We start from the raw sequence: 20,000 nt of genomic DNA, 5'->3' as shown, positions 1-20,000 counted from the left end.
TGGGAGATTCAGGGGGAGGGGTTTGGGGGTTCGGGGGGGGGGGGGTTCAGGGGGAGGGGTTTGGGGAGCTCTGGAGGGTTTGATGGCCTGCAGTTGCAGTGGTGGGATGATTGATTCCCTCCCACACAGAAAGAGTCTGCAGGGAGTGCATTCGGGGAGCGTTTCCACGGCACACCAGCTGACTCCCTCTCAGATACAATCGAGCATAACAGCGAATCCATACCCCTGACACACGCACACACACACACACACACACCTACACACACGCACACAACACAACACACACACACACACACACAACACACACCACACACCACGATCACACACACAGGCAACAAAACACCTACATACACGATACACAGACACCACACACAACACAACAATACGCACACAAGATACACACAGGCACAGACGACAACACAACCAGACGCACACACACACACAACACAGAAACACACACACAACACAACACACACACACCCCGACACACACAGGGACACACAGACGCAGACACACACACACGCACACAACACAACAGGGACACACACACACACACACACACACACACACACACACAGACAAACACACACACACACACACACACACACACAAACAGTCCCCTGGGTCTGGGTGCACCAGCTGGAAGTAGGACAGGTGTGATGGGTGGTCCGATACACCTGCTGCACCCGCTGGGCGTAGCGCTACACCTGGGTGTGAATTCTTTGCCCGCTACGGGGTAGTGAAACTTTAGGATTATTCTCCCGGGTAAAATTAAAACAAACTCTGAATATGGGGCACGTCTCGTCTGCAGATTGCACAGCCAGCGCGTTTCTCACACGCGGGAGAGAACATTACGAATCGTGAGTAGATTTATGGCGATTGCGAGTTGAATGAACGCTTTAGCTTCAGCTGGGTTGAGCTGCTAGCGTTAATCAGTGAGCTCCCACCTCAGTTAGAGCACGTCTTTGACCAGAGCGGTGCGTCTCCCACAATGTGGTCGCTACCAGCACTCAGATTTAGGGGATATGTAATGGATATGATTGATATGATATGGATATGATTAATGTCAACAAATCAACTGGTCATAGTATTGTAGCCTAGCAACGCGCACTGCCTAGCAACATTCGCGTGATATCATGTTTCAACATGGACGTGCATTGTCTATGCTGGACTTAGCTCCGCCTATTCATACTTTTAGATGGCACAACAGGTGTAAATATTGATCACAATGTTGGACGTAGCTACAACTGACTTAACAGTCAAGACCGCCTTTTTCACGTCCAAATGGTACACCTGGCCCCTGGTTTAAAATCATCCCATTTATGCCCTGTCTCCTTGCAGTGTCACAGTCAGTCACCACACAGAGGGGAGGAGTTAAAAGTCACATGACTTTGAGAGCAGGCCCACCTCTTGATTGAGTTGCTTTAAATGGCCTCTGGTCTCTTCGGCCTTCACTGCCAGCTCAGCCAGGCCAATGGGAACAGCACCTGCAACGACAGTGTCCAATCAGAACGCTCAGATCCGCTCGGCTTTCCTTATCAGCACCTGGACATGACATCACAGAAATAACCCCACTAAAGGCCAGAGCACAGAAGGTACTGCTGTAATGAAGTGGGAGGGGCCAAAGAGGAAGGGGTGTGGCAGGGGGTGGGGCACCTGCAGGGTTGGTCACACTGTTGGTTGGCAGCAGCTGATTCAGGGAGAACTTGAAGGCAGAACAGTTCTCAGTCCCAGCATCTTCTGTACCATCCACGAACCTGCACACACACACACACACACACACACACGCACACACACACGTGCGCACGCACACGCACACACTGTCAGAATATACACAGATAGATTTTCTGTTGTTCTTCTCTTTTCTACTCACTCTCCCATACCCTCATAAGCAGTTAGCAGATCTGTCATCAGTTTGCTTTTGAGGTACATTACTGACATTAACCCTCATAAACACTCACCAGGGCTCACAGACAGCAGGAAGGAGAGACAGACAGAGGATGGAGAGAAACAGAGGGAGTCAGAGGACACGGAGAGAGAGAGAGGGAGAGACAGAGGACAGAGAGAGAAAGAGGGAGAGACAGAGGACAGAGAGAGAGAGAGAGAGTCAGAGGACAGAGGGGCAGAGACGGACCCTCACCGGGGGCTGAGGTTGGAGGGGTCAGGGTGGGTGGGGGCGAAATGCTGGCCCAGACTGGGGGAGTGTCCCTCCCGCTCCTCCTGCCCCGCTGAGGACACGCCCCTGGAGTAGAAGCCCCGCCCCCTCCGCGCGTCGGGAGAGAGCAGAGTGATCTCCTCTTCCTCTTCGTCCTCTCGGTCCTCCGTGACTGACGGGCGGCGTGTGACCATGCGGCCGTTGCCCTTCCGCCCCGTCTGCGGAGAGAGTGCGGCGTCACGGGGTACCCTAAACACGCTTTATAACACCCCAAAACCCCATAAACCACACCGCAGCACCCCAAAACCCCATACAACACACTACAGCACCCCAAAACCCCATAAAACACACTACAGCACCCCAAAACCCCATAAACCACACCGCAGCACCCCAAAACCCCATAAAACACACTGCAGCACCCCAAAACCCCATAAACCACACCGCAGCACCCCAAAACCCCATAAAACACACTGCAGCACCCCAAAACCCAATAACACACACTACAGCACCCCAAAACCCCATAAAACACACTGCAACACCCCAAAACCGTAAAACAGGGTTTAGGAATGCATTTCATAAACGGCGTATTTGTGACTTCACTAAACGTTGGGCCCCCTGCCTTCCTGTGGCCACCGGGGGGGAAAGAACCTTCCGTGTTATAAAAGGTCCTTCCGTGTTATAAAAGGTCCTTCCGTGTTATAAAAGGTCCTCAGAATGCAGGTCTAATATGGAAAAAGCACAAGCACTCGTCTCCTGGCGAGAAGCGGGCGTGTAAAGGTGGCACCCGGCAGCAGGAGGACAGGCGCGAGTCCTCCCATCGTTCTTCACCAGCGCGACCTTTGACCTCCGCAGAGGCGGCCCAGAGGGATGGCCTTGGGCGGAAACGAGGCGGTGATCTTTAACTTCACAAGAGAGAGAGCGATCGGCTCGGGTCGGCCATCTGTCCAGCCGAATCACGTCCCCAAACACAACCTTCAGCCCCACAGACACCTCCACTGCAGCCAACGGGCCAAGCCCCACAGACATTTACTGAGCTCAGAGTCACTCCTGCACAAACAGGACTAATGAGAGAACTGCCATGGCACAAGAGGAGAGAGGGGAGGAGAGGGGGAGAGGAGGGGAGAGGAGAGGAGGAGAAGGGTGGAGGAGAGAGGGAGAGGGTAGGAGAGGAGAAGAGAGGGGAGAGGAGAGGAGAAGGGAGCAGAGTGGAGAGGGGAGAGGAGGAGAAGAGGGGAGAGGGGAGGAGAGGAAAGGAGAGCAAAAGGGGAAATGCAGGTAGGATTGTAGTATTGTTCTGATCTGACAGAAATCAGAAATGGTGCTAATTAGCAGGTCAGAGCCACGTTCTGTCTTTAGATGCTCTCCACCACACCGACGGGTCACCACATACAATTCCTCCATTTTCTTTTTCCCTGACGTTGAAAATGGATGGCCAGCTCTCTTGAAGAAGAGATTTTTATCTTAAGTGGGGCTCACTTGGATAAACATAGAATGAGGAATGTAATTTAGTAAAATTATTTGATCAATAATTGTAGAAATATCTGGGAATTAAACATTTTTCCAGATGCTGTACTGCACTCCTTATCATTTTTAAATTTGAACATTATAAATAATTAGACTAATTATATTTAAAAAATAAATAAATAGACTAATTTATTTTCTTAATTGTCTGCACTGTGCACTGACCAGGGGGTCACCTCATAATGTGATACAACATGTAAATCTGGCAGAGCAGAGAAGCACGAGTTTGTTGTACAGTAATAAGCAACCTTTATAGATCTCAACCCAATTGAACACCTATCTGACGTGTTCGACAGCGCTCTCCACCATCATCATCAAAACACCAAATGAGGGAGCATCTTTTGGAAGAATGGTGTTCCATCCCTCCAGTAGAGTTCCAGAGATTTGTAGAATCTATGACAAGGCGCATTGAAGCTGTTCTGGCAGCTCGTAGTGGCCCAACACCTTTACTAAGACACTATATGTTGTTTTTTTCTTTAGTTTGTGACCTGTTTGTATATATATATATATATATATACATATATATGGTACCACAGTCCCCTCCAGACGAAGCTGTGGTCTGATCTGATTAGCGACGCTGTGCTTTAGATATTATTCCATAATTCCATGCTCATGTGTGTTTCGTTTCCTGGCTGTGAATAATGGATGCTTCGCCAGGCAGCGTGCCGTTCAGAGGCACCAGCATCTCCATGGAGACGGATTCTGCACCCCAGACCGCCCCCCTGGGTCCGACGGAGCATGCTCACTGATACCCATCATGCTCACTGATACCCATCATGCTCACTGATACCCATCATGCTCACTGATACCCATCATGCTCACTGATACCCAGCATGCTCACTGATACCCAGCATGCTCACTGATACCCATCATGCTCACTGATACCCATCATGCTCACTGATACCCAGCATGCTCACTGATACCCAGCATGCTCACTGATACCCATCATGCTCACTGATACCCAGCATGCTCACTGATACCCATCATGCTCACTGATACCCAGCATGCTCACTGATACCCATCCCACAGCTTGTTTCAGAAGGTTTCAGTATGGAACTGTTTCACACAAACTCTACAGACTAACCAAGGACTGCATTACAGAACAGAATTTCCATTGCCACAGCATTGCACTTATCCACACCCTCTAAATGAATATTCACCAAAGGGGGCGGGGCAGACGGACTCACATGACTCTCCTGGCCCTCCCGCAGGTTGTAGGTGAGGTCCTGCTGGATGTCCTGGACGAAGCGGTGGGCGTATTCGGGGTACAGGTCCAGCACCTCGTGGAGCCCCTTCAGACTGATGCACTGCAGGTCGCAGTAGGTCAGGGCCTTCACGTCCGCGTTCGTCTTAATCACGCGCTCGTCCACCGCCACGTTCGCCCCAATCAGGTCTCCTTTACCTGAAACAGGCCACCTTTTAAACCAATCAGGTCTCCTTTACCTGAAACAGGCCACCTTTTAAACCAATCAGGTCTCCTTTACCTGAAACAGGCCACCTTTTAAACCAATCAGGTCTCCTTTACCTGAAACAGGCCACCTTTTAAACCAATCAGACAGAAACAGACACACACACACACACGCACGCACGCACACACGCACAGTGTATAAATTATCACAGTTTACTTTCTTCAACAGGTCAATAAGGGAAGGATAATTGGTTTGAGACTGTTGCTGTTTTGTTTACTATGATGCCAAACTGGTTCATCCAAAAACAGTGTGCCGACTGGCCATCGATTCCGCTCATCCCCAGAGATCAGGCAACTCTGCAGCTCCAGCCCCAGTTCCTGAAACACTGCCCTTCACACATCAGAGAGACCTGACCTGTACCAGTGGGCAGAGCGTGAGAGTAACAGTGGGCGGAGCTTTAGAGCACCAGTGGGCGGGGCGTTAGAGCATCAGTGGGCGGAGCTTTAGAGCACCAGTGGGCGGGGCATTAGAGCACCAGTGGGCGGGGCGTTAGAGTAACAGTGGGCGGAGTTTAGAGCACCAGTGGGCAGAACGTTAGACTAACAGTGGGCAGAGTTTAGAGCACCAGTGGGCGGGGCGTTAGAGCATCAGTGGGCGGAGCTTTAGAGCACCAGTGGGCGGGGCATTAGAGCACCAGTGGGCGGGGCGTTAGAGCACCAGTGGGCGGGCTTAGAGCACAAGTGGGCGGGGCATTAGAGCACAAGTGGGCGGGGCGTTAGAGCATCAGTGGGCGGGGCATTAGAGCACCAGTGGGCGGGGCATTAGAGCACCAGTGGGCGGGGCGTTAGAGCACCAGTGGGCGGGGCGTTAGAGCATCAGTGGGCGGGGCATTAGAGCACAAGTGGGCGGGGCATTAGAGCACAAGTGGGCGGGGCATTAGAGCACAAGTGGGCGGGGCATTAGAGCACCATTGGGCGGGGTGTTAGAACATCAGTGGGCGGGGCATTAGAGCACCAGTGGGCGGGGTGTTAGAACATCAGTGGGCGGGGCATTAGAGCACAAGTGGGCGGGGCATTAGAGCACCAGTGGGCGGGGCGTTAAAGCACCAGTGGGCGGGGCCTCGTACCCAGGATGGCCAGCACCATGCCGTCCTTCAGCACCTCCATGGACCCGGAGCAGACGAAGAAGATGGCTTGCAGGGCGTCGCCCTGGCGCAGGAGGTACTCCCCGGGGGCACAGAAGGAGGTCTTAATGTGCAGGGACAGGGAGCGCAGGCACCCCCTGCTGGCCGAGGCGAACAGCGACAGCTGCAGGATCTCCTTGTTCAGGTGCATGGTGATGTCAGAGCGCAGCTCGTCTGGGAAGTCCTTCAGGAGCTGCGCAGGGGTTACCATAGCAACCACCACAACAATGCACAGGTCACCCCAGCAACCACCGCGACAACAAACAGGTTATCCCAATAATCACCGTGGGAACATACAGGCTACCTCAGTAATCACCATGGGAACATAAAGGTTATCACTGCAATCAACAGAGCAATGCACTGGTTTCACATGTGTAAGATCCCTTAAGGATATTAAGACTGATTTTAAAATGTCAGTTTGTGACCTCCGAGTTATGAATGATGATGTCATGTGAGGTAGAGATTTATGTTGTTGTGTACAGTGGCTGATAACACAGTCACAAAAAAAGTTTCTAACAGTTATGACAGCCAACACCACGCTCGCCTGGTCTTGAGTTCTATTTAAAACTGGGCTCTTACCTTGCATTTTTATTTATTTATTCTTACGGGACAGTGCATTAATTTATAGGAAAAAAATAACAGTTCTATTTTGGTCAACCTAGTTAAAAAACTGTCAAATGATATGATCAATGATTCATATCTGAGTTGGCTTTAATAAATGCACATATCTATTATTAATCACATATCTGGATTACACAGATCTCCACTGGATCGCATCAGCATCTGGCATTGCTAAGCGAGTGTCCCTGGATACTGTATCACATGGCAACCTGGTATATACTGGGAGGATGGGGGGGGTTACTGTTTGACCTCCCCAGTGCGTTAAAGCTGTGTGTAGAGTTCTGCCTCTGCAGTAACGCTACGGAACAATGCCCTTTCCCTTTCCTCTTCCGCTCTGAGTGACCGGCTCATCGCCTCTTTGATGAACTGATAGATACTGAAATTTATCGGTCAGTTGACTGATTCATGAACTGATCGACGACTTGATCGCTTCATCAATCGACTATCTTGCTCATTGGTTGCTTGGTTTAGTCACACATTTAATGACTGATTGATTGACCGACTCATTAATTAATTCATTGATTTGCTGATTGATTGATCAATTGATTGACATACAGACTGATTTATCATTGGGCTGCCTGGCTGATAGGTTGTTTGGTTTATTGATACATGTAATGACTTAATGACTTGATGGAACGATTGATTGATTGATTGATTGATTGATGGCATGACTGGTTGATTGGTTGACTGACTGATTGATTGATCGATTGATTGATTGATTGATTGATCGCGGTACCTCGTTGGAGTCGATCCCGTTGTTGACGGACCAGGTGGTCTGGAAGTACTCGAGCATGCGCTGTTTGAGCTGGTGCGGCAGGTGGTGCACGCAGATGAAGTCCTTCAGGTCCTTGGTGCGGGTGTGGTAGAGAGACCACCGCGAGTACAACCGCTGGATTATGGCCGTCACGTTACCGAACACCAGGGCATGCATCAGAGCTGGGGGAGAGAGGGGGAGGGAGAGGGAAGAGAGAGAGAGGGGGGAGAGGGGGAGAGAAAGAGGAGGAGAGGGGGTAGAGAGAGAGGGGAGAGAGTGGGGAGAGAGGAAGGGAAGAGAGAGGAGATGAGGAGAGAGAGAGGGAAGAGAGAGGAGAGGAGGAGAGAGAGAGGGAGGAGAGGGGGGGAGAGGGAAAGAGAGAGAAAGATGGAGGGAGAGGGGAGAGAGAGAGAGGGGAGGGAGAGGGAAGAGGGGAGAGAGGAGAGAGGGGGAGAGAGGGAGAGAGAGAGAGAGAGAAAGAGGGAGGGAGAGGGGAGAGAGAGAGAGAGAAGGGAGAGGAGAGAGGGACGGGGGGGAGAGAGGGAGAGAGAGAGAGGGGGAGAAAGGAGGGTGAGAGGTAAGTGCTGAGATCAGTGCTCAGAGATCTGGAAGTCCCATCGGCCATAACAGGCCTAATAAATCCCCCCCTGCACTCGCTAGTGGTGAGGGGGGACTGTGAACACAGCTGGGTGCTCATTTTGTTTTAAAAATAGATAAATAAACCCAGCTTTATATACTGCAGTCAAGAGTCTGGTGGTTTGGCGCTTGCTGTGCGTTTCTGGGCAGGCAGTCGCCCCCTAGGGGCAGAAGGGTGTGTGTTCAGGTCCTGCACAGCAGTCTGCATTTGAGTCACACACACCAGGGACCCTAAATTGAGCCCCCGCCCCAGGCCCGGCCTGGCATTTCAGCGTGTCCCTGCACATGCCTTGCAAACAAAGCTGATTGGCAGGTTCATTGTGAACATTCATGAGGGTATGGCCCTCTGACGTCTGCACCCTTGGCCCTGATTGTCCGGTACCTCGGACCCTTGACCCTGTAACCCCCACATCCTTGGCCCTGATTGGCTGGTACCTCTGACCCTTGACCCTGTAACCCCAGACTCTGGGCCCTTGGCCCTGATTGGCTGGTACCTCTGACCCTTGGCCCTGTGACCCCGGACCCTGGGCCCTGATTGGCTGGTACCTCTGACCCTTGACCCTGTGACCCCGGACCCTAGGCCCTGATTGGCTGGTACCTCCGATGAGCATGATGCAGATGGAGAAGATCTTCTCGGCGTCGGTGTTGGCGGAGACGTTGCCGAAGCCCACGCTGGTCAGGCTGCTGAGGGTGAAGTACAGCGAGGCGATGTAGACGCTGCGTAGCGACGGGACCCCCGTGTCGTTTCCCCCGGCAACACTGCCACCGCCGCCGTACGGAGACTGCAGCCGCTTCTCCAGCTCATGCAGCCAGCCTGCCGGCGGGAAATGCGTCATACACTAATCACACACACTGATCACACACTAATCACACACGCACTTATCACACTACTCACACACACACTGCACATACACACTGATCACACACTAATAACACACACACACTGATCACACACACACAATAATCACACACACACCTTTCATACACACACTGATCGCACACATTAATCACACACGAGATTACTCAAGCAGAGAGGATGATGGGATTTGAAGTACAGAGAGAATGACGGGATTTGTAGTCTGGAGCTCACCGATGTCCCAGTTCTTGGCATTGAGCTCGATCTCCTTCTTGCCGATGACATACCAGATGCAGGCCATCCAGTGGGCCAGCAGGGCGAACATGGACATGAGCAGCGTCAGCACCACTGTGCTGTGGTGCGAGTACCTGTCCATCTTCTGCAGCAGCCGCAGTAACCGTAGCAACCGCACCGTCTTCAGCAGGTGCACCACCGACAGCTGCTCATCAGGGCAGAGACAGGAGAGAGAGCATCATCAGGAGGGCGGGGCCAGGGGAGAGCATCATCAGGAGGGCGGAGAGAGGGGAGAGAGCGTGATCAGGAGGGCGGGGCCAGGTGAGAGCATCATCAGGAGGGCGGTGCCAGGTGAGAGCATCATCAGGAGGGCGGGGCCAGGTGAGAGCATCATCAGGAGGGCGGAGAGAGGGGAGAGAGCGTGATCAGGAGGGCGGGGCCAGGTAAGTGCATCATCAGGAGGGCGGTGCCAGGTGAGAGCATCATCAGGAGGGCGGAGAGAGGGGAGAGAGCGTGATCAGGAGGGCGGGGCCAGGTAAGTGCATCATCAGGAGGGCGGGGCCAGGTGAGAGCATCATCAGGAGGGAGGGGCCAGGTGAGAGCATCATCAGGAGGGCGGGGCCAGGTGAGAGCATCATCAAGAGGGCAGAGAGAGGGGAGAGAGCGTGATCAGGAGGGCGGGGCCAGGTGAGAGCATCATCAGGAGGGCGGGATGATCTGCTGCAGATTCTACACACCCTACAGATACCCAGCTCTGGGTCTTTACATCCCTCCCCTTTCCAGCCAGAGGCATCTTCTGAAAGCTTAGTCTAGCTCTGCAGCAGCTTCAGTACAGCTCTGGATGCTGAATGTAACAGGATCACGTTCTCTACATGAAGAACAACGTAGCATCAGCTAACCCAGCTTTAATATTATTATTATAAAATAAACAGCCATTAAGAGAGAACACCATATGCTGATCCAGTGTTCACGCTCTGAAACGGGTTTAATAATCTCATAAAACCCATTTCATAAACAGCCTGCACCATAAATCAAGGCTGGCCAGCCCAAATATTGTGAACAGACACCTCCCGACACACATGCAGTTTCCTCCTGGATACAGCTGGGAATAATGGCCACTTCTGAGGAAGAGAGAGGACGCTAATTTCCATTGAATTAATTAAACATTAAGAGGGAAATGAGCGCCAGTCTGCAGCAGACAGGTTTAACATCACAGAGCTAGGCTAGCGGAACAGCGCTAACCACAACCAACTGAGCCTCGTACACATACTCACACTGGCACACACACACACACCATCACACACACACACACACACTCACACACACACTTGCACACACACACACACACACACCATCACACACACACACACACACTAAACACACACTTGCACACACACACACACACATACTCACACACACACTTGCACACACACACACACACACACACACTCTAACACACACACACACTCACACACACACTTGCACACACACACACACACACACACACACACTCACACACACACTTGCACCACACACACACACACACACACACACCATCACACACACACACACACACACTCACACACACACTTGCACACACACACACACACATACTCTCACACACACACACGCAGTCTTTTAAGTAGCCTTACTTTAATTAGGGCTCGGTGGAATAGCTCATAATTTGAGTTCTTCAGTCATTTCTGAGCTGATTGGCTGCTTCTCTGACATAGTACACCCACCACAGCATGAATTGATCTGACAGATTAAACTCAAGGGGACCCAATCCGATCAGGGGGCATGACACCCCCCCAAAGAGCAATGTGGCCCATTCCACAGAAATTGATTGCTGTTCTCCTGTCTCTGTCAATACCCTGCAATGCTGTCTGACCTGCTCTAAACGCTGCTCCTGTCTGCAAACCTGCTCTGTCTGAAACCTGCTCACTAAAACCTGCTCTGTCTGAGCCCTGCTCTGTCTGAAACCTGCTCTGTCTGAGCCCTGCTCTGTCTGAAACCTGCTCTGTATGAAACCTGCTCTGTCTGAAACCTGCTCTGTCTGAAACCTGCTCTGTATGAAACCTGCTCTCTAAAATTCTGTCTAACTGCTACTAAACCTGCTCTGTCTGAGCCCTGCTCTGTCTGAAACCTGCTCACTAAAACCTGCTCTGTCTGAGCCCTGCTCTCTAAAACCTGCTCTGTCTGAAACCTGCTCACTAAAACCTGCTCTGTCTGAAACCTGCTCTCTAAAACCTGCTCTGTCTGAAACCTGCTCTCTAAAATCTGCTCTGTCTGAATACTGCTCTCTAAAACCTGCTCTGTCTGAATACTGCTCTCTAAAACCTGCTCTGTCTGAAACCTGCTTTCTAAAACCTTCTCTGTCTGAAGCCTGCTTTCTAAAACCTTCTCTGTCTGAAGCCTGCTCTCTAAAACCTGCTCTGTCTGGATTCTGCTCTCTAAAACCTGCTCTGTCTGGATTCTGCTCTCTAAAACCTGCTCTCTATAAAACCTGCTCTCTAAAACCTGCTTTGTCTAAAACCTGCTCTCAAAACCCTTCTTTCTAAGACCTGCTCTGTCAAAACCCAGTAGTGTACAGCAATGCACTGTAATGTACTGATATGTACGGTACTGCAATGTAATGTAGTGTAATGTGCTGTAATGTATTAAAGTATATATTAATGTAGTGTACTGTAGTGCATGGTAGTGTAATGCAGTGTAATCCAGTGTAATGTAATGCAGTGTAATACAGTGTAGTGTACTGCAGTGTAATGCAGTGTAACGTAATGCAGTGTAGTGTAATGAAGGGCAATGTAATGTAGTGTAATGCATTGTAATGCTGTGTGATGTAATGCAGTGTAATTTGATGCAGTGTGAGGCAGTGTAATGTACTGCAGTGTAATGCAGTGTAATGTAATGCAGGGTAATGTAATGTAGTGTAATGCATTGTAATTTGATGCAGTGTAAGGCAGTGTAATGCTGTGTGATGTGATGGAGTGTAATGCAGTGTAATGCAGTGTGATGTGATGGAGTGTAATGCAGTGTGATGTAAGGAAACACTCACCACGCTGACTTTGAAGGCAAAGAGCAGGTCGAAGGGCAGGGCGGCGACCAGGTCGATGATGAACCAGGTGGTCATGTAGTGAACGCAGATCAGCCGCGCCTCGAAGATCACCTGCCCAGACTTACTCACGTACGTGGTGCGGAAACTGAACACGATGTCTGCAGGATACACACACACACACACACACACACACGTGTACATGCACACACACACACACACACACGTGTACATAAACACACACATACACACACACACGAGTACGTACACACACACACACACACACACACACACACACACAGTGCTTAATGTGATAATGGTGTACAATATTGGCATGGCATTTCTATATAGGCCTGGCTGTGAATATGGGTGTTCACCCGCACCGATGATGAAGAGGATCTCCACGGCGATGTCGCTGACCGTGGTACTGCGCGTGAGGTCATCGTCTCCGATGAAGCAGACGTTGTACGGCACCGTCACGGCAACGTAGAAGGTGGCCAGGAGGATCAGCCAATCCCAGCCTGCCTTGAAGGTGCTGTAGTGCAGGAGGATGAACTTTGACTTCTTGGCGTCGGCGACCTTGTACTCAGGGAGCGCCGGCAGGTCTCCAAACACATTCTGCCCACAGGAAGACACCAGGTAAGCAACAGGTAGCAGGTAACCAGGTAACCAGGTAACTAGTAAACAGGTAAGCAGGTAACCAGGTAACTGGTAAACAGGTAAGCAGGTGACAGGTAACCAGGTAAACAGGCAACAGGTAAGCAGGTGACAGATAAGCACATAAAAGGTAAACAGGTGACAGGTAACCATGTAACAGGTAACCAGGTAACTGACAGGCACATCACTCCAGGTAAACCCCAAGCCTGGATCTCTGAAGCTACTCATACCCCAGGGTAACTGCTTCAGTAATTCCCTCCCTGAGGACTGATGCTGATTGGACAGAGTGAGGACTGATGCTGATTGGACAGAGTGAGGATTGATACTGATTGGATAGAGTGAGGACTGATGCTGATTGGACAGTGAGCATGGACGCCTCTGAACACTTCACTTCACAGCGCACTCTGTACACTTTGGAGGTGTGGTTTTGGGTGGTGTGAATTTTGGGGTATCAGAGGTGTGGATTTTGTGGTGTGTCAGAAATGTAGATTTTGGGGTGTTTATGGTGTTGATTTTGGGCTGTTGCAGATTTAGATTTTGGGTTTTTGAAGGTGTGGATGTTGGGGTTTTGGAGGTGTGAATTTTGGGGTGTTGGTGGTGTAGATTTTGGGGTTTTGGAGGTGTGGATTTTGGGGTTTTGGAGGTGTGGATTTTGGGGTTTTGGGGGTGTGGATGTTGGGGTGTTGGTGGTGTGGATGTTGGGGTTTTGGAGGCCTGGATTTTGACTCCTACCTTGTTGAGTTTTAGTTTGCTCTTCCTCTCTCGGCTGTGCAGGTGTCCCGAGATGTGGTAGAGGACGGTACCGCCCCTCAGCCGAGCCGAGCTGAACTGGGCCCCCTTCCTCAACCGACCCTTACGTCTTTCTGAGGAACCAAACAAAGCCATGGTAACAACCCGAAACTCAACACACAGCATCACACCCGGAACTCAACACGCATGGTAACAACCCACAACTCAACACACAACATCACACCCGGAACTCAACACGCATGGTAACAACCCACAACTCAACACACAACATCACACCCGGAACTCAACACGCATGGTAACAACCCACAACTCAACACACAACATCACACCTGGAACTCAACAAAGCATGGTAACAACCCGCAACTCAACACACACATCACACCCGGAACTCAACACGCATGGTAACAACCCACAACACACAACATCACACCGAACACAGCACCATGACACCCCAACTCAACACCAGGTAACAACCCACAACTCAACACACAACTCAACACGCACTGCAACACAGTAACAACCACAACTCAACACACAACATCACACCCGAACAACACCATGTAACAACCCACAACTCAACACACAACATCACACCGAACTCAACACCATGAACACCCACAACTCAACACACAACATCACACCCGGAACTCAACACGCATGGTAACAACCCACAACTCAACACACAACATCACACCTGGAACACAGCACGCATGGTAACACCCACAACTCAACACACACGGTAACCACCCACAACTCAACACACAACATCACACCCGCAACTCAACACACAACATCACACCCACAACTCAACACACAACATCACACCCCCAACTAAACACACATGGTAACAACCCACAACTCAACACACACAGCAACAAGCAACAACACAACATACATGGTAACAACCAACAACTCAATACACATGGAAACAGCCAACAACTCAACGCACATGGAAACAGCCAACAACTCAACACACACGGTAACAACTGACAACTCAACACAACTGTAGTCTCCCCTGAGCACAAGCTCTGCCCACAACATTTCTCACGTACTTCTTATCTTCACAAAGAGTTTACTTCTTCTCCAAAGAAAGTGACCCAGTGCACCACCAAAATGACATACTGACATTATCAGTGCTGAAATGCTAATGTATTAAATTTAATTTCTTATGCATTTTCCAGATTGTCATATTTTTTTCCCTTTGTGACCTCCATTCTTCAGCACAAGATCATCTTCATAAGATTAAGAAACAGGAGAAATGAGTTACGGTAGAGGACTCACATTAACTTAATCACAAAATCATAGAAAAAGATCTACATTTTTATTCAAAGGCTGTCTTGAAGAGATTTATTTTTGGATGTGGGAAAGGGTTACTGATTGAGAGGGAAGGTGAAATCCATCCAAAAACGCAGAATTCCCGTTTATATCCCTCATTCGTTCCCCAGGTCCTCAGATTCAGGCCAGGTCTCCTCAGACGTCGCTGGATTACAGGTGACAGCTAACGGGATACCACTAATGGGACAGCGCTAACGTGATGCCGCTAACGGGACAGCGCTAACATGATGCCGCTAACGGGATAGCGCTAACGTGATGCCGCTAACGGGACAGCGCTAACGGGATACTGCTAACGTGATACCGCTAACGGGATACCGCTAACGTGATACTGCTAACGGGATACTGCTAACGTGATACCGCTAACGGGATAGCGCTAACGTGATACCGTAACGTGATGCCGCTAATGGGATAGCACTAACGGGATAGCGCTAACGGGATAGCACTAACGGGATAGCGCTAACGGGATACTGCTAACTTGATGCCGCTAATGGGATAGCACTAATGGGATACTAAGGCATAGCGTGGATACACACGATACGTAGGATACTGCTAACAGGATAGCACTAACGGGATACTGCTAACGTGATACCGCTAACGGGATAGCACTAATGGGATATGGCTAACGTGATACCATAACGTGATACTGCTAACAGGATAGCACTAACGGGATACTGCTAACGTGATACCGCTAACAGGATAGCACTAACGGGATACCGCTAACGGGATAGCACTAACGGCATATGGACCGTAGCGTAGTGCCGCCCCTGTGGGTTAATTATAGCCGCATGCCGCACTACGATCGCGCCGCTGACACCATTTCGACGAGGGAACGGCGGTTTTCCCGCGTTGGCGGGAGAAAGCGGGGCAGCCGCTGATGGGCCTCCTGCTTCCAGCGAGTTTATTTCGGGAGGTTTCCACCGACTGGCTCCCGCCTGCGCGTCGATTCGCTTCGAAACAAGCCGTCTGGGGCGCCCGATTTGTGACAGGGCTTCTGTGAGCTGAATAGGCATGCAGGGGACGGGGGCGTGGGGGGGGTTGTGGGTAGACAGAGAGGAGGAGGGGGCTGGAGAGCGAGAGAGGGGTGCGGAGTTTGGTGTTCGCACAACAGGCTGTAATCACCGCTAAAACCCGCCAATCAGCAGGGAGTCGGGTCTATTTTTAGCTCACAATGAATTTCCCCTTCACTCTGTTACCTGTGAGGTCACACCCAGAGAGGGAGAGAGAGAGAGAGAGAGAGAGCGAGAGAGAGAGGGGGGAGAGGGAGGGAGTGAGAGAGCGAGAGGGGGGGAGAGGGAGGGAGAGAGGGGAGAGAGAATAAGAGAGAGGGGGGAAGAAAGAGAGAGAGGGAGGGAGAGAGGGGGGAGGGGGGGAGAGAGAGGGGGGAAAGAGAGAGAGAGAGAGAGAGGGAGAGGAAGAGAGCGTGAGAGAGAGAGTAAGAGAAAGGGTGAGAAAGAGAGAGGGAGAGTCTTTCTTTCCTGTAAATTAATCAGAATGCAGCCAGAGATAATGGGAGACAGGTGTGGAATCTGGGTTAGCAGTGGGCGGGGCTATAGGTCTTCCCCTGGTCTGGTACTAAACACACAAACATACACACACACACACACAAACTCTCTCTTTCTGTCTCTTTCACACACACACACACACACACACACCACCATCCTGACTGTTTCATTCCATTAAACCAAAATTATTCTACAGGATATGAATCACTTTCTGTGAAGAAGAATCACTTTCTTCCGAAAAGCCTAATTTCCGTAATTATGCCGCGATGCTTCTGTGAGCAACGTTTCAGCTCCTCTACTCAGAGAGCCTCACTCCACCGCTCGTTTACCAACCCCCCGTCCTCTCTCTTTCCTCAGTCTCTCTCTCCTTCCCCCCGTCCTCTCTCTTTCCTCAGTCTCTCTATCCTTCCCCCAGTCTCTCTCTCCTTCCCCTCAGTCTCTCTCTCCTTCCCCTCCGTTTCTCTCTCCTTCCTCTCAGTCTGTACATCCAGGCCTGTTTCATCACCACAGAGATTTGGGAGGACAGTTCTGCAGCGCTAATGGCCACTGCCTCTTTCAACTGCGCAGTCAGTGCAGCCAAACTGCGCAGTCACCGCAGCCGAACTGCGCAGTCAGTGCAGCTCGAATTGGGCAGTCAGTACAGCCAAACTGCGCAGTCAGTGCAGCTGGAGGAGTGCGCTACTTACAAACGTGGCACAGGCAGACTGCAAAAGCCCAGTCGACCAAAGGGAGGCGCTGGCGAAGTCTATCAGTGTATGATGTATTTTATCAGTGTATGCTGTATTTTATCAGCGTATGATGTATTTTATCAGCGCACGATGTACTCTGTCAGTGTACGATGTATTTGATCAGCGCATGATTTACTCTGTCAGTGTATGATGTATTTTATCAGTGTATGATGTATTTTGTCAGTGTATGCTGTATTTTATCAGTGTATGATGTATTTTATCAGCGCACGATGTACTCTGTCAGTGTTGATTTTGCACTGAGCTGGGAGCCCCATGCTTACCTTCTCTCTTGTCCTCGGGGACAACCTTGACCTTGGTGTCGGTGATGTCCTTAAAGGAGGCCAGGAACAGGACCACGTCGCCCTTCTCGTTCTTAATGGGGACGATGTCCAGTAAGCACCAGAAGAGCGTCGCTACGGGAACGAACCCAGAGCGCGCACACAAAACACACAAAACATGGAAAACACACAAAACACACAAATAATCCATAAATAAAACAGAAAACGCCGTCGCACTGCTGTAAAACCACATGCTAAATGTTCAGTGTGACATCAGCTCCGACAGAGTAAAATAGTTTGCTTATAATTATGTTTTATATGAACATCAATATCAGATCAATACATGCTAAAATACAAGTTTTGTTTTTTTTTTTATAAATTTGTCACCCAATGCGGGGCTGGGCATATCCGATTCCCATCCCGATTTCAGACGACCAATCGGACCAGCCTCGCTCAAATGCGAGCCCCACTGCCAATTTGGGAGAGCGTAGACATCCATGGACACACACACAGACACACACACACACTGCAGGGTCTTAGGAGGACACACACACTGCAGGGTCTTAGGGACACACACACACTGCAGGGTCTTAGGGGGACACACACTGCAGGGTCTTAGGGGGACACACACTGCAGGGTCTTAGGGGGACACACACTGCTAGCGGTTCTGGTTTATCATATGCTGCCATTTGCTGACAACAAAATGCTGTGGAAGGTACCGGAATTAAAGTACACACTTTGTCAGATCTGGCACTTTGAGTTCAGTGAGGGGGGGAGAGGGAGAGAGAGAGGGAGAGGGAGAGGGAAAGAAAGGGAGACAGAGAGAGAATGAGAGATGGAGAGGGAAGGAATGTGTGTGTGTGTGTGTGTGTTCATGTGTAACGTGTGTGTGTGTCTGTGTGTGCGTAATGCTGTGTGTGTGTGTGTGTGTGAGGAGTGAGTGGGGTGTGGTTGTTTTGAGTGTTGTGTGTGTGTGTGTGGAGTGTTGAGTGTGAGTGTGTAGTGTGTGTGTGTGGTGTGTGTGTGTAAGAGTGTGTGTGTGTGTGTGTGTCTGTGTGTGTGTGTGAGGAGAGTGTGTGTGTGGTGTGGTGAGTGTGTGAGTGTGTGTATGATGGTGTGTGTGGTGTGTGGTGTAGTGTGGTGTGTGTGAGTGTGTGTGTGTGAGTGTGTGTGTGTGTAAGAGTGTGTGTATGTGTGTGTGAGTGTCTGTGTGTGTGTGAGAGTGTGTGTGTGTGTGTGTGTGAGTGTGTGAGTGTGTGTGTGTGTGTGTGGTGTGTGTGTGTGTGGTGTGGTGTGTGTGTGTGTGTGTGTGTGTGAGTGTGTGTGAGTGAGTGAGTGGTGTGTGTATGTGTGTGTGGTGTGTGGTGTGTGTGTGGTGAGGTGTGTGAGTGTGTGTGTGTGTGTGGTGTGTGGTGTGTGTGTGTTGGTGAGTGTGTGTGTGTGTGAGTGGGTGTGTGTGTGTGTGAAGGTGGGTTGTTACCAAGCAGTGATGCTGCTGGGAAATATCCCTGCGCTGGAACCATGGGGGGGCTCTTGAGTCCATACCAATCTCTCCCTCCCTGAAGCCTTGCTAGTGGCTGATAACACCTCCCTCCATCTTTGCCTTCCTGATCGAAGAAACAGCTTCAGCATTTAGCGTTTAGTGCTGTCTGCCCCCCCCCCCTGCTCACGGCACTGCCTAAGCATTTCTACAAAACAAACACCTTTTCCACACACAGAGATGCTGTGCGTGTGTGTAGATGCTCTTGAACCATTGCTAATTCAGCCAGGCTCAGGTGGCTTACCTGGGGGAAAAAAACCCCAAAAATGTTTGTTGGAAAGCCCTGGGGGATCATTCTGAGCCGCGAGTGGAAGCGCTCAGTTAACAGGACCAGATGACTGGAATGTGCAGCCCATTCGTTCCAGAGCTTTCAGAACTCCACACCGTTAAAAACGCTCATTAGGGCGAGCGAGGGCGAGCGAGGGCGAGCGAGGGCGAGCGAGGGAGGCCCGTTTCGCACGTCCCGCGGTACTGCAGCCCAACGTTCCGGCCCAAATCGCCGCCGAGCAAAACCGATCCCCGCTGGACTCGATAAACTCCGATATTCAAACATAACCCCTACTAATCCCCTCTGTCTAAAGACAACATCAATAACCCCCTAATCTAAAGACAATATTCACTAATCCCCCTTAATATAAACGGAACGGAACACACACTGATCCCCTTAAATATAAACAGAACACCTACTAATCCCTGCAATCTAAGCACAGTATCCACTAATCCCTATAATGTGTGCACAGCATCCACTAAGCCCCTCATCTAGACACAAACTCCAATAATTCCCCA

At 50.5% G+C, this 20,000-nt stretch overlaps 1 protein-coding gene across 8 annotated transcripts in view; it reads right to left on the bottom strand.

Annotated features, from left to right (window-relative positions):
- The window catches only part of kcnh8 (potassium voltage-gated channel, subfamily H (eag-related), member 8), a 54,711-nt gene that overhangs the window by 2,728 nt on the left and 31,983 nt on the right, over positions 1-20,000 (bottom strand). For 6 of the 8 annotated variants that reach the window (XR_010332148.1, XM_064349165.1, XM_064349163.1 and 3 more), the window contains 12 exons: positions 17,678-17,809; positions 13,814-13,944; positions 12,802-13,042; positions 12,428-12,585; positions 9,370-9,574; positions 8,878-9,093; positions 7,626-7,825; positions 6,212-6,461; positions 4,864-5,078; positions 2,141-2,373; positions 1,657-1,757; positions 1,408-1,487 (listed from right to left, as the gene is read on the bottom strand). Coding sequence is in view for 7 of the 8 variants with exons in the window: in XM_064349165.1 (XP_064205235.1) it covers positions 1,408-1,487; positions 1,657-1,757; positions 2,141-2,373; positions 4,864-5,078; positions 6,212-6,461; positions 7,626-7,825; positions 8,878-9,093; positions 9,370-9,574; positions 12,428-12,585; positions 12,802-13,042; positions 13,814-13,944; positions 17,678-17,809 (2,162 nt within the window). In the remaining variant the exon portion in view is untranslated. The remainder of the gene's footprint in view (positions 1-1,407; positions 1,488-1,656; positions 1,758-2,140; positions 2,374-4,863; positions 5,079-6,211; positions 6,462-7,625; positions 7,826-8,877; positions 9,094-9,369; positions 9,575-12,427; positions 12,586-12,801; positions 13,043-13,813; positions 13,945-17,677; positions 17,810-20,000) is intronic. The other 2 variants (XM_064349167.1, XM_064349168.1) reach the window with 1 other exon arrangement.

The sequence above is a fragment of the Anguilla rostrata genome, chromosome 8 (genome assembly GCF_018555375.3).
Source record: "Anguilla rostrata isolate EN2019 chromosome 8, ASM1855537v3, whole genome shotgun sequence".
Taxonomy (NCBI): Eukaryota; Metazoa; Chordata; class Actinopteri; order Anguilliformes; family Anguillidae; genus Anguilla; species Anguilla rostrata.
This window is presented reverse-complemented; position numbering and strand designations above follow the sequence as displayed.